The 14,199-nt window shown below is 36.6% G+C and overlaps 1 protein-coding gene across 1 annotated transcript in view; it reads right to left on the bottom strand.

Moving 5' to 3' along the window:
* The window catches only part of LOC133097342 (cyclin-dependent kinase 4 inhibitor B), a 126,454-nt gene extending 114,319 nt beyond the window's left edge, over window positions 1-12,135 (bottom strand). The window contains exon 1 of the mRNA XM_061199212.1: window positions 12,067-12,135. Within this exon, the coding sequence (XP_061055195.1) occupies window positions 12,067-12,135 (69 nt within the window). The remainder of the gene's footprint in view (window positions 1-12,066) is intronic.
* Window positions 12,136-14,199: the final 2,064 nt, after the last annotated feature.

Here is a 14,199-nt window from a genome sequence, read left to right on the forward strand (position 1 = left end):
CCCAAGCTGGAAGGAAAACAGCTTGTCCTAACTTGCTGTATATTCCGAATCCCACCCCAAACAAGTCAGTCCTGTGTAGACCTGACATGCTCTTATCTGAGGACTCAATCTATTAAAAAAGCAAAGCATAAGACTTATACATACAGTGATTTTCCCACCCTAAATCAACTGGTACTGTTCTCATTTCAATGTTTCTATTCCTTTGCCACTTAAATGCACATGATTTGTGGGATCATTTGTCCAGATTTCAGTTCAAACAGTGCAGTCACCATACTTACAGGATGATACAAAATAATATAAAATACTTTGCCTTTGCACTGAAGAGAATTGCCTTTGTGTTGGTGAAATAATAAATATAATAATAATAACCAGTATTTATTATGTATTTACTCTCAACCAGCACTGAATTGAGTGCTTTACTCGCATTACCTCATTTTGTCCTAACAATATCCCTATTAGGTAAATTCTGTTATAATCCTCACTTTACAGATGGGGGCCCTGAGGCTTAATGGGGTTAGTTAACCTGCCTCACAGTAGTTAGGGCAGAGCTGGGATTTGAGCACAGGCAGAACAGCTTCAGAATTCAGATCTCACACACACCCATATGGTAACTGCTGAATATAGATCCAAGGCAAAATATCTTTGAGTAGAGGAGCAGTGTATGAGAGTGAAGCTGTAGTGCTTACGTGGGATAGACATGAACAAGGCTGGTTGGGGTTAATCAGGATGGGCTCACTGGGCAAGATCAACTTGAAGGAGGTAAGGGAGATGGGAAAATAGCGGTAGAGAGGAAGGGTGGTCAGGGTAAGCTAGATAAAGGTGGAGGGGATTCAAGGTCCAAGAAAGAAGTTGGGGACAGGAGATCACAATGGAAACATCTCTAGGCTACAAGTCACTTTAAGAGAAATGGTGGTCTATTGCTTTACATTTTAGTAGCAACATTCTTATCATACAGACTAATGGGAATCTGTATAATATACTGTTTATAGAGGCTTCCATCTCCCTGATGGATTAGAATTGGGCTCTAACTTTCTTTCCTGAGGTTCTGATCTGAGAAGTTTTCTTCCAGTGGTAATTTTTTTCTAAGCACCTGAAACTTACTGAAGAAAATGAAACACACCTATGCTTTTGACTTTGGTGACTAATCTTAATTGCCATATCTAAAAAATTATAAATTTTCCTTTTTTTTCAAGTCTTGTTTGAAAGCACGTTAGGTATGAGACTATGAAGGTATCCTCTATAGTTAGTCCTATGATATTTTATCATTTAACATGTACTTGACATATTCAATAAAAAAGTTTATCTGCTATGCTTTTATTAAAGTAGATAACTTATCTTTTTTTTTTCAGGTACATTTTACCTTGGTGCCAGGGTAATTGAACCAAGGTAAAATGTTAATACTTAAAAACAATGTCTAAGTAGGAAAGAATAATCTTTGCATCTAGGAAATGTGGTAAATAATTGTATTTAGGGTTGAATCATATTTTGAAATATATTCTATAAAAACTAGCACATTTAAAAATCACTTTACCAAACTCTTTAATAATACCTGGTTGCCCTTAAAATCTTGAACTATTCCACTGAGGACTGATTATTATGCTCTTAATTGTTAAGCCTTCTGATCATATGAATTCTTTTCATGTTTCATTGTAGTCCTATAAAACATTTACTTCAAAGGAAAAATGCTATGAATTTACAGTGCTTTTAGAATTTTAAAATCTGTTTCCTATTTTGTTGATTAAGACAGAGGAGCATTGATTGTGAATAAAGAACATGCTATGTTGAAAAGAAAATTGAGGATTCTGATGTTTCTCTGCCAGATAGCACAAAAACTGAGAACACCACAGGAATTTTTCAACATTATTAACCTCTTGACAATGTGTGGGTCGTATAAAGGACAAATGAATGTTTTGGAGGGACCAAGAATGCCAATTTTAACAGACTGTCCAATGACTGTAGATAAATATTTGTGTTCCTGGGGATTATTTGATTTTTATCAAAGCAAATTGAATTGGAAACATGGCATGTATTAAGTCATTGGTACTTATTGTCTAATTCTTTTTCCCATAGAAGTTTCTATGCACTGAAAGAGCACTAAGTCATCAGTTAGACATACCATGTAATGATCCTTATCATATCCAGACAAAATAAAAGCCTTTTAAGAAGCTACTTCACAAGACAACTGCATAGCTTTCCTCACAGGAACTTGTTAAACAAATAATGATTATTAAAGCTATTGGGTCAATAGCTTACACCAGTTTAAGAAGAACAATTCCAAGATGTCTAGCCCATTCCACATTCCATGTGACTAACTATGGTATCCAGAGCTTGGAAAATATCCAGGCAACTCACAGTAGCTTTTCTTAAATGCTTTATGGACAATGGATTTTAAGGAAGGTGGTAAAATTAGGTTTACAGAGGAGAGTCTTCAAGACATACCCACTGTCAATGCTTATATATGGTCTCAATTGTATCTAAAAGTTGTTTAAAAGCACCCAATGCTGAAAACGTTGCAGATTTAGCTCCTATCTACATTAGAGTTGGCAAGCAATCCTAATTGCTGATGTGGAGGTTTATTGTATCCAATGAGACAAATGTACTAGGAGTTTTGCACAAGCCTCCTAATAGAGAGGCTACTGTGAGTTGGAATGATTAGCTTTTAAAAATGTGTCACATTAACCCCTTCCTTATACTCACAGTCATGCCATGATCAGGGTCGAAACAGAAGAAGGAAGATTTAGAGAGGAAAGACAGGGATAAGAGATGATAAGGACAGGAGTTCAGTCAGACAAGGAGGACTTTGGCAGCTTTGGGGTCAATTCTGTGTTTGTTATCTAAAGCAGGTAGGAACAGCAGTTATTATAATAGCACATAAGAGGTCAAGTTCAGGGAAAGCAAGAGAGAAGACCAGTTGATACTCTAGGTCCCTGTTTCTTGAAAACAGAGTCTGGAATCCAGAACTTTGGAGCTAAGTTGAATGCCCAAGGTAAGAGACTTCAGAATACTATGTCAGTATTCTAAACCCAGGCAAAAAAATCTGGTCACGGAACCAGGGGCCTAGGACGCCAGCACTAAAAGGCAACTAAGTCAAGTGTTCATACGTTTCCTGCTTAGAGTTCAAACTTCTGAAGATTTTGGAAGGCCTGAGCCCAAAGTTTTATTTTTTATTCTATTCATATTTATTAGACACTTATTATGTATCAGGCACTGTATGAGCAGCAGAGACTATTACTGAACTAGGCAGACATACTATCTCTTTTTAAAGGAGACACACAATAAATCAGTAAATATAGAAATGGATAAATGACTCTAGAAGAAAATAAAGAGCATGATAAGTCTGAGAATGGGAGGAAGTTGTTTTAGATAGGATGGCCAGAGAAAACATCTCCAAAAAGTGATATTGGAGAGTGAGAGTGAAATTTGAGAATGAACAGACATTTGAGGAACTGGAAGAAGAACCTAGTGGAATGGCCTGGAGGTTAAAAAATAAGAGGGCTCGGCACACTGAAGGAACAAAAAGAAGTGGATTTGGAGGATAGTGAGCAAAGGAGAGAGTGGTGTGAGATGGGGGATAGAGAAGTTGGCAAGAGCTAGATGATACAGTTAGAAGAGAAAAGTTTTGGCTAGAATAAGGGATGGGCCCAGTAGTCTAAGAACTGATCTGAGATAATACACTGTTTTTATAGTTGGAAACTGGAAGATAGATTATGAGGGACTGAAAATTCTGCCTAAGCAGCAGAGTTACATTGTGAAGAGTTTACTAAGGAACTTTCTTAAAGCAAAGATGGACATATGAGGCAGACCACTGGTACCAGATCGTGGTGTTCAAGTGAGTTTCTGAAGAGCCTGGGGTTAAAAATCAACCTCAGGACAAAGCACTGCAGTCCAAAAGAGTGGTGGTAATAGCCAGAGAGTTTTTTCTTGGGATGATGAAACTGTTCTACAAAAGACAGTAGGGCAGGATGGTGAGTCACCCTGCGTAGGCTGGTGTGAGGCAGAGCATAATGTGGGTGAGCCTGAAAGGCACATGAATAGTAGGACGAAAAAAGCTCAGAAAACAACATGCTCTCCGTGCTTCTGCCATTTACTGGGAAAACATGCTCCAAGTAGCTGCTGGTGTCAGAATGAAGAGTCATGTGAAGCCAACCTGACCCAAACCTGACTGTAAGCAAGCTGAGCAGATCTGCAGAAAATTTGCAGACTTGTGAGCAAATCAAATGCTTTCTAATGTAGGTCACTGAGATTTGGGTTGGGTGTTACACAGCATTATCACAGTGGGAACCACATTAATAACTAGTTGGTCCAGCCAAACTAGAACACACATTGTCAGTAATCCAGTAATCCATAGTAATCTAGTGTTTCCACTAAATTAGCCTGCTATTCATCTATGCATTCATCACATATTTATCATAGATTTAATACGGAAAACAGAACACAATGATGACAACAACAACAATAAAACCCAGACTATGGTGTCTGCCTTCACAAAGAGCCTATTTCTAGTGAGGGAAGCCGACAAAAACAAGTCAATCCAAACCTAATCTAGTCACAAACTCTTATAATAGCACACATGTACTTCTGAGAGAGAATAATGGATGGGGGGAAAGACATGAGATGACGACCTTGGTGGTGGCCAGGGTGGGGCTCTTCGTGGTGCCGGTGGAGCTGAGCAAGCACATCTTTCTCTCGCTCCAATGGTCTCAGATAACGGTTTCATTTTTTTCATTTTGCTAAATTTATGTAGTGTCAACCCAACTGTATGCCTTTGCTCTAGGCTAACTAGCTGTCCATGGTCTGCATTCTGTGTGTTCAGAGAGCTAGTGACTTGTTTTGCAAGTTCGTAGAGAAAGGCGAAAAAGGCTTCATGCTCCCTTTTCCAAAGGGAGCAATGACTTTCACTAGAACAACAAACTTAGGTCCTAGGCTGTGAATGAAATTGGATTTCTCTCAGGTGAGAGGTATTCTGTATATGGAAAGCAAGGAGAAAAATGTGGTTTTAGCAATACTGTAGGGACTGTGGTCAGCACTGAGCTTATAAAGGCCTTTGTTTTCCATGTTTTCATTGGCCCCATGAGAAGCCTGGAGCAGCTCACACACCCATCTGTATCCATATTAGTGGGACTGCAAAGTGCTGACACAGAATTGCAGATCAGGGCCTGTGGCTTGCCAGGGTAAACTTGTGTAATGCACTGTACATCCCTCCTAACAACAGTGGTTCTTTTGTCACTTAAACAGAGGCTATTAGAACACGAATCATTAAAAAGAGCTTTAGAAAAACAGGCAACATTTTCCAATATTGTGGCTTTAGGCGATCCCCATAAAGTATCAGAAGCTCCGGAAGAAGTGAAGCATTTCATGAATAACTAGAAGTAGATTCAGAATCATAATCTGAATTGATTAGAAACAAGTAATATTTTAAAATATAATTTCTTAATGTCAAAAGAAGCCTATTATTATGGAGAATTGGATGAATATTATCCAGAATATTTCTTTTTTGAATATATGTAAACAACAGAAAAGAATACTTTCAAATTTTAAACTGGTCTGGGAATCTTTAGCTTACTGATAAAATACAAATTCAAAGAAGATGCTTTAGGATTTTTCTTATTTTTGATACATAAAGCAGTGCAATTGTAGGAATAAGGATGGGAAAAAGTCCTTATTCCACTATCCAGAGAAAGATCTGTTTAACATTTTAATGCCTGTTTCTGCTAACATTTTCCTCACAAATAAAGTACACATAATTTTGCTTCATGCATTTTCTTTCACTTTTGTTATTCCTTAGGAAAGAGCACGGGTTGGCAAACTATGGGCCAAATCTGGTGCACTGTCTGTTTCAGTGGAACACAGACACTCTCATTAACTTCCAGAATTGTCTATGGCTGCTGTCACGCTATAGGGGCAGAACTGAGTATTTGCAACAGAGCCTATGGGGCCCACAAAGCCTAAAATATTTGCTCTCCAGCCCTTTCCAGAAACAGTTTACCAACTCCAAGGATAGACTATTAGGGTCATATGTGAACAACATTTTCAGGCTCTTGTAAACGTATACAAAAAGTTTATGTATCCATGGACATTTTCCCCAGCATTTGTCTGTAGAGACTACTGTTTGGTTGTCTGTAACCTGCTATATATATATTCAATATATTATATATGATCATATATAATTTTGGAATTTAATAGAATAGTATTGTATCTCTTTTATGCTTTAATTTTTATTTATTTGAGTAGCAGTGAGACAAAATACTGGGTTGGCCAAAAGTGTCTTTGGTTTTTAAGTAAAAATAAAAGACACATTTTTCATTTTCACCAAGAATTTCATTGAACAATGTATTCACCCTTTTGTTCCACTACCTTCTGCCATTTTTCAGGCAACTTCATAATTCCATCTTCCCAAAACTTTTTATCTTTTTGAGCAAAGAACTGTTCCAGGTGCCTTTTACAGTCTTCCAGGGAATTGAAATTTTTTCCATTAAGAGAATTTTGTAAAGACCTAAATAAATGGAAATCCAAACATGCAATGTCTGGTGAATATGGCGGATGAATCAGAACTTCCCAGCCAAGCTGTAACAGCTTTTGCCTGGTCATCAAAGAAACATGAGGTCTTGAGTTATCCTGATGGAAGATTATACGTTTTCTGTCGACTAATTCTGGACGCTTTTCATCAAGTACTGCTTTCAGTTGGTCTAACTGGGAGCAGTACTTGTTGGAATTAATCGTTTGGTTTTTCAGGAGCTCATAATAGAGGATTCCGTTCCAATCCCACCATATACACATCACCTTCTTTGGATGAAGACCGGCCTTTGGTGTGGTTGGTGGTGGCTCATTTCACTTGCCCCATGATCTCTTTCATTCCACATTTTTGTACAGTATCCACTTTTCATCGCCCATCACAATTTGTTTTTAAAAAGGGAACGTTTTCATTATGTTTAAGTAGAGGATCGCATGGGGAAATACGGTCAAGAAGGTTTTTTTTGCTTAACTTATGTGGAACCCAAACATCGAAGTGATGAACATACCGAGCTGGTGCAAATGATTTTCAGTGCTTGATTTGGATATTCTGAGTATGTCGGCTATCTCCCGCATGGTATAATGTTGATTGTTCTCAATTAATGTCTCTATTTGATCACTATCAACTTCAACTGGTCTACCTGACCGTGGAGCATCGTCCAGTGAGAAATCTCCAGCACGAAACTTTGCAAACCACTTTTGACATGTTCGATCAGTCATAGCACCTTCTTCACATGCTGCACAAATCTTTTTTTGCATTTCGGTTGTGTTTTTACCTCTCTTGAAATAATAAAGCATAACGTGCCAAAAATGTTGCTTTTTTCCTTCCATTTTCAATATGAAAATGGCTACACAAAAATTCACCAATTTTGATGTCTTATTTTTTAAATGCACGCTGATATGACAGCTGTCACAGACAATCTAACAAAATTGTTTTGAATGAAGTTAAAGACAACTAAGTGCTACTAGAGCCATCTTATGGAAAAAACCGAATGAACCTTTTGGCCAACCCAATAATTTCCCACTGTTTTTAAAGCACTTTTATTTCCTCTTTTCTCAATTGCCTTCTCATGGCTTTTGCCCATTTTGAAACGGAGGTATTATTTAAAAAGTAAATCTGTAAGCCTCCATATCAGTTTAGAATATCAATCCTTGTTTATTGTTTTCACTTTGAATATGTTTTTTCAGGTTTTATCTTTTCCTTTGAGAGAACTATTTTGAAACTTGTAAGTTATTTAATCTACATAAAATTTGCTCTGTGAGTTCTTTCAAAGCTTCTGAGTTTTAAATTTCTCTAGTATATCATGTTTAGGAAGTATCTTATTTTTTTTAATAAAAATTATTATTTTAATGAAAAGGATTTATACTTAAATTTATCAAATGCCTTTTCAGTATCTGCTGATTTTTTTAAATAGATTTTTTTGGGAACAGTTTTGGGCTTACAGAAAAATTGAGATGATAGTACAAAGAGTTCCCATAAACCCCACACTCAGTTTCTCCAGTATTAATATCTTACATTAGAATTGTACGTTTATTACAATTAACAAACAAATATTGGTACATTATTATTAACTAAAGTCTATATTTTATTTGCTTTCTTTAGCTTTTACCTAATATATTTTTTCTGTTTCAGGATCTCATCTGGAATGACACATTACATTTAGTTGTCATGTATCTTTGGCTCTTCTTGGTTGTGACAAGACTTGTGACAAATCAAGACTTCCCTTGATTTTGATGACTTTGACAGTTTTTTAAGGAGTACTGATTAGATATTTTATAGAATGCCCTTCTATTAAAATTGGCCTGGTGTTTTTTTTCAGGGTTGGGCTGAGGTTATGGAATTTGGGAGGAAGACCACAGAAATAAAGTACCATTTTCATCACATCATATCAAGGTTACATACTATCAAATGACATATCATTGTTGATGTTGATCTTGATTACCTGGCTGGGGTCGTGTTTGTCAGGTTTGTTCACTGTCAAGCTACTCTTTTTTCCCCCTTTCCGTACTCTTTGGAAAGAAGTCACTATGTGCAGTCCACATTTAAGGAATGGGGGAAAAAAGTCAATTCACAGAAACAGAAAAGTAGAAAAATAGTTGCCAGGGGTTGGGGAATGGGGACATAGAGAGAGACTGGTAAAAGGGTACAAACTTTCAGCTATAAGATGAGTAAGATTTGAGGCTCTAATGTAAAACATTGTGACTATGGTTGGTAGTACTAAATTGTATAACTGAAATTTGCTAAGAGAGTAGAACTTAAATGTTCTCACTAAAACCAGAAAATGATAAATACCTGAGGTGTTGGATGTATTAATTAACTAGATGGGGGGAATCCTTTCTCAGTGTATGTATATATCAAATCACCATGATGTACATTTTAAATATCTTTCAGTTTAAGATGTCAATTATACCTCAAAAAGGTGATATTAAAAAAAAAATCTCAAAAGATTTAAAAATAATTAAAAAGGAATGCGGAGTTATTCTCCCCCTCCTTGAGGATGGAGTACTTACATAAATTGTTTGGAATTCTTCTGCATGGAAGACTTTACTTCCCCATTTATTTATTTATTCAATCATTTCTTTACATCAGTATGTACTCATGGCTATTTATTTTATACTTTGGTTATTTATTTTGTTGCTCAAATTGTTCCAGATTTGGCCACTGGGAGCTCTTTCAGTTGGCTCCTGTATCTCTTTGACATACTCCTGTCAATATAGGTGTTTTCTGATTCAAAAAAAAAACAAAAAACTTTCTTAATTTCTGGCACTACAAGAAGCTCCAGGCTTATCTTGCGTATTTCCTACCTCAGCACTAGAATCAGCCATTTCTCCAAAGAGCCCTGATTCCTTTAATTAGTTTCCTTTTATTAGAAACCAAGATCTGGTCACTAGGCATGGTTCTACTAGGTGTAGTTGCTTCTAGGACCTCTCAGCTGACAGAGCAAGGTAATGTATGTGTGTCTACTAAGCTGTATTTTACACACCTATATAAATATTTCTATATGTAACCACCTGTATCAAAAGTAACCTAAACATAAGTTCATACTTAGGTTTCCAACTCTAATTTATTACCCTTTGTACATTTAGCTTCCTCTTGCTAATCTGTATGCTCCCACTCCAGCAGTGAGAAACCTTGCTCCCACCATCTCCTTATTCCACCATACATGTAACAATTCCACCAGAATTGTTAACCTAGGATTCTTGTGGAAACAACTTTATCAACTAGAGTAGAGTGCTTATGTGCAATACCTTTCACTTCAAGTCTTAGAGACTCCACTCATTCCAAAGTTATTTGGTCTGTCCACTGATTTTTAACTCTTACTCTGCTGCATTTTCTACAGATTTACTTCCTGTTCCTGGTTGTCAGTCATGAAATTGACATGGTGATAAAGAGAGCAGGTGGTATAGGTGAGAGATTTTCAAATTTCTTGAGGTCATATAATATGTATGTGCATATATTTATAATAAAGCCTTAATCGAGCAGAAAAGCTGATATTAGATTGCAGATAACAAATGGTATGAAAAATGTTTATGTATAATGAATCCCACCAATATATGTAAAGAAGTTGTGGGTTTTATAATAAAATATTTCTCTACCTTTAAATTTGTTGTTCTCAGTAAAATGAGTGCAACTTCTGTACCATTAACTTTCTGCTGCGGCTATTGCTTATATATTATATTGTAAAGATACATGTGGGATTTAGTCTCAGAAATTAGGTAATGCAAATATCAAAACAAATATCACAGAAATCTCATGCTAAGTCATCTTATGAAATGCTCCACAGAATTCCAATCAACAGTTTGATTATCAGTGAAGTATCTGGCTTTCTTGAAGTAGTCCTCATATTAAAAATGTTAATAAGATTAACACAACATTGTAAATAAATTAAAGTTCAATAAAATTTTTAAAAATGTTAATAAGGAAAAGTGAGTGTATGTGATTCTGAGATAGCACATTTCAAAATCATCACCCCAAATTTCCTATCATCTCGTTTTGAAAGATAAAAATGCCACAAAGATAATAATTTAGAAAATGAAAGTGCAAAATCGTTTCAATTCCTCCTCTAGCCACCTCCTTGGATATAACCACAGTTAACACATGAGTTTATTTTTTTCTATCCATATACTATGATTGGCCTCATGATCCATTCCTTTGCCTAAGTTTGAAACCACACTGATTCCGTCAACAAACTCTATTCCCTACTAAATGACAGGTAATGGCTAAAAACTGATATAATAGTATCTTTGAGCAAATTATCAATGTGAATTTTTCTCAACTTTTCCCCATTGATTCATTATCTCAAATAGTTCATTAATTCTATCCTTTACCCATCCTCACTGACACTGAACAATCAGCTGTAGGTTAAGTCACCAAAATGGTCTCCCATACTTCACCATCCCATCCTCAGCCTAATGCATCCTCCTCAGTATCTCCAGTGTAATCTTCCTGCAATACAAACATAATTGTGTCTCTCTTCTACTTAAAAGTCTTTGATATTTGCTATGTTTTACCAAATTCAGTCCAAATTCCTTGAGAAGCTCTTAAGGCTGTACCAGAGCCTTTGGAACCCTAACTCACATCTCAGTCTCACCTCTGATTCCAGCCTGGATGTAATGGTAATTCTGGATTTGACTCATCTCAACAGAATCTCATCTCAGATGAACACGATGTGTTTTTCACTTTTTGCTCTAGGACTTTTCCAATGCCACAGCTGGGAATGGGATCTTACTTGTTAAGCTCACACATGGAGCCCCCAAATTTATGAAAGTTAACTCTGAGGGAAATCCTAAATCCTTGAGGGGTGAAAACCTATTGGTAAAAGCTTTCCCCAGGTGTTCTAGCAGACAGCTCTGAGACATTCTGAGCTGGTATTCCTTAGACACCAGAATTAAGCCAGAGTGTCTCAAAGCTGTGATATGAAAAGTGTACTTTTCTCTAGACTTTTCCCCCTTCCCCCATTATCTCTGGTCCCCCACTTGTACTCTGGGATTATCTCCTTGACAGAAGCTTTGCTTTTTGGTAGAATCAAAGCTAAGACATATAGTACTAGACTCTCACTGGGGGTGAATTAGGATGAGAAGATGTCAGAAACTGAAGCTTTGGGCAATTTGAGATAGCTAAGGCTCTGGCAAGGTGTGGGTCAATCACCAGCATTTCTTGGTGTTCACACACCCATTGATAATAGTGAATGGCAATTTCAGCAACCATGGCCTGACAATAGCAAGATAGCCAAAGGCTCAGCCTGCTCAGAGATGAAGGTCTGCATCATTCCACTAGGCTAGAAACCTAGACAATTATGTCTTATAACTTCAAGACCAGTTTCAGCAGTGAAGACTGCAGTTTACTGTATTAATCCTTATCTATTAAGTCACATGTAGAGATTGTGGCTGACCATCACCTTGAAGACTAGAGGCAGATGGGACTTATTACAGGGCATAGGTGTATCTGAGTGGTACAAAGGATACAGACTGTATGAATTGCTTCTGGATTCCTGACTCACATCCTCTTAGCCTTGTCTCTGATGTCAGTGCACATGTAGTGAGAGTTTGGCTTACCTCATGCTGACATCTTTTTTCAAGTACTGGATGTTTTGCACTTTTGCCTTCAGGTTTTTCCAATGCCATAGTTGCCTCTGGGAAGCCCTCTGTTTGAGCAGGCATGTTCAGTCTGGAAGTATATAGGAATTTATTTACCCCAAAGTAAATCTCAATTAATGAGGGATATGAGCTATAGACAAAAATCATCCATCTTCAGGTAAACGATTCCAAAAGGTATTGTACATCCTCTTTAGAAGATTCCAGGCAGGATTGGGGGCCAGTTGCCTGCAATAGTGATTTTAATAATGAATCTGTGTATTTGCTTGTCCACTATTCCTCACTCTTCCCAGTCACTCACTCCTGCTCCTTATTTACAAGTTTTTGCCTGAGGCAATACCTTTGAGAAAACTCAAGCTAAAAAAAGGTCCTTAAACCCCATTATGGCTCTATCCTCTATTTTCTACCCTATTTTATGCTGCTTCCCTGTTATATGCCAAAGAAATAAATGGAGAAGTAAAAGGGAGGAGCCATCAGCAAAGAATTGAATAGAATTTCCACAAGGACTTAAGCTGCCAATTGAAAGGGTCCACTGAGTAGTCTAGAAAATGGTTAAAAATAGATTGTTTGGAAGTTTTTCTCCATGTCTGTTTTTATCTCTACATCTGGTATACAGCCGTCCTCCTGAGATTTTTCTTTATTATCTTCACGTGCTGAAACTTTTCCTTGGAAGGCTTTAAATTTTTCAGTTCTCTTTTAAATAAACTAAAGGAAGAAGAAAGAAAACAGTTTTTATATTTACCCATATTTAACATTTCTATTGCTATTCACTCTTTAACTATGAGGTTCCATCTGATATAATTTTCTTCAACGTGAATAACTTCTTTTAGGGCAGACTTACTGGGTAATAACTTTTCTTTATTTCCATTCATCTCAAAAAGTCCATTTTCAAAGGCTATTTTTACTGATTATATAATGCTGGTTTGATAGATCTTTTGTTTTTGCTTTTTAAAAAAAATTTCCATGCTTATATATGTTCTACTGTGTTTGTCTCCATTGTGTCTGACGAGAAGCCAGGCATTACTTATAGCATTCTTCTTCTGTATGTAATATGTTCTTTTCACTTTAGGTGCTTTCAAGATTTTCCATTTATATTTGGATTTCAGTAGTTTGATTGTGATGTGCTTAGGTATAGTTTCCTTTATACTTATCCTGCTTAAGGCTCATTGAGCTTTTTGGATATGTAGGTTAATATATTAAACGCATTTGTAAATTTTAGGCCATCATTTCTTCAAATATTTTCTCCCTCATTCTCTCTGTCCTCTCCATGGAAGACTTCAATTATATGGATGTAGACCTCTTGATATTATTCCATAGTGATGAAGGCACTGTTCAATTATTTTTCAATATTTTTTTCTTTTAGCAAATCGATCTTAAAGTTCTTTGCACTGCTCCCCACCCCCCAAAATCTATAATCTGTTTTTAAGTTCATTCAGGAATTTTTCACTCCAGATATTATATGTAGTAGTTCTAGAGTTTTCATTTTGTTCTTTTTTAAATAGCTTTTGTTTTCCTGTTGATACTCCACATCTGTTCACTCTTTACAGTCATAATTTCTCTTAAGTCTTTGAACATATTTATGATAGCTTCTGTAAAGTCCTTTTCTGCTAATTATGACATCTGGGTCATTTCAGAGTTTGCTTTGTCTTGACTACTTTGTGTCTTGACTATAGGTCATATTTTCCTTTTTTCCTAGTTCCTAGTGTTTTTAAATTACATACAAAGCATTGAAGATAATTTGTTGTAGAGATTTTGGGGTCTGTTACAAAGGTCGACAAGAATGTTGATCTTGTTGTGGAAGCACAGCATCAGCTGAAATCAGTTGTTCAGCCTTTCAACAGTTGCTCTCTGCTGGGCTATTTGGAGTCTCCTCCATGTGTGCACAGTTAAGTGGTTAGCCAAGGATTTGAAAAGAGTTTATATGGAGATTCTGGGGCTTTCTCTGTGGTTTCCCCCTTTCAGGGCTTTCTCTTCAATATCCAGTCACTTTGGCATCCCTGAATTCCTTCTCTGACTCCTCAAGTCAGAAAGATTCATTTCTTTACTTCAGCCACCCTGCACCACATGGAGTAAGAAATGTCCTCTGAAGAAAAG

This window comes from Eubalaena glacialis, chromosome 9, assembly GCF_028564815.1.
Source record: "Eubalaena glacialis isolate mEubGla1 chromosome 9, mEubGla1.1.hap2.+ XY, whole genome shotgun sequence".
Taxonomy (NCBI): domain Eukaryota; kingdom Metazoa; phylum Chordata; class Mammalia; order Artiodactyla; family Balaenidae; genus Eubalaena; species Eubalaena glacialis.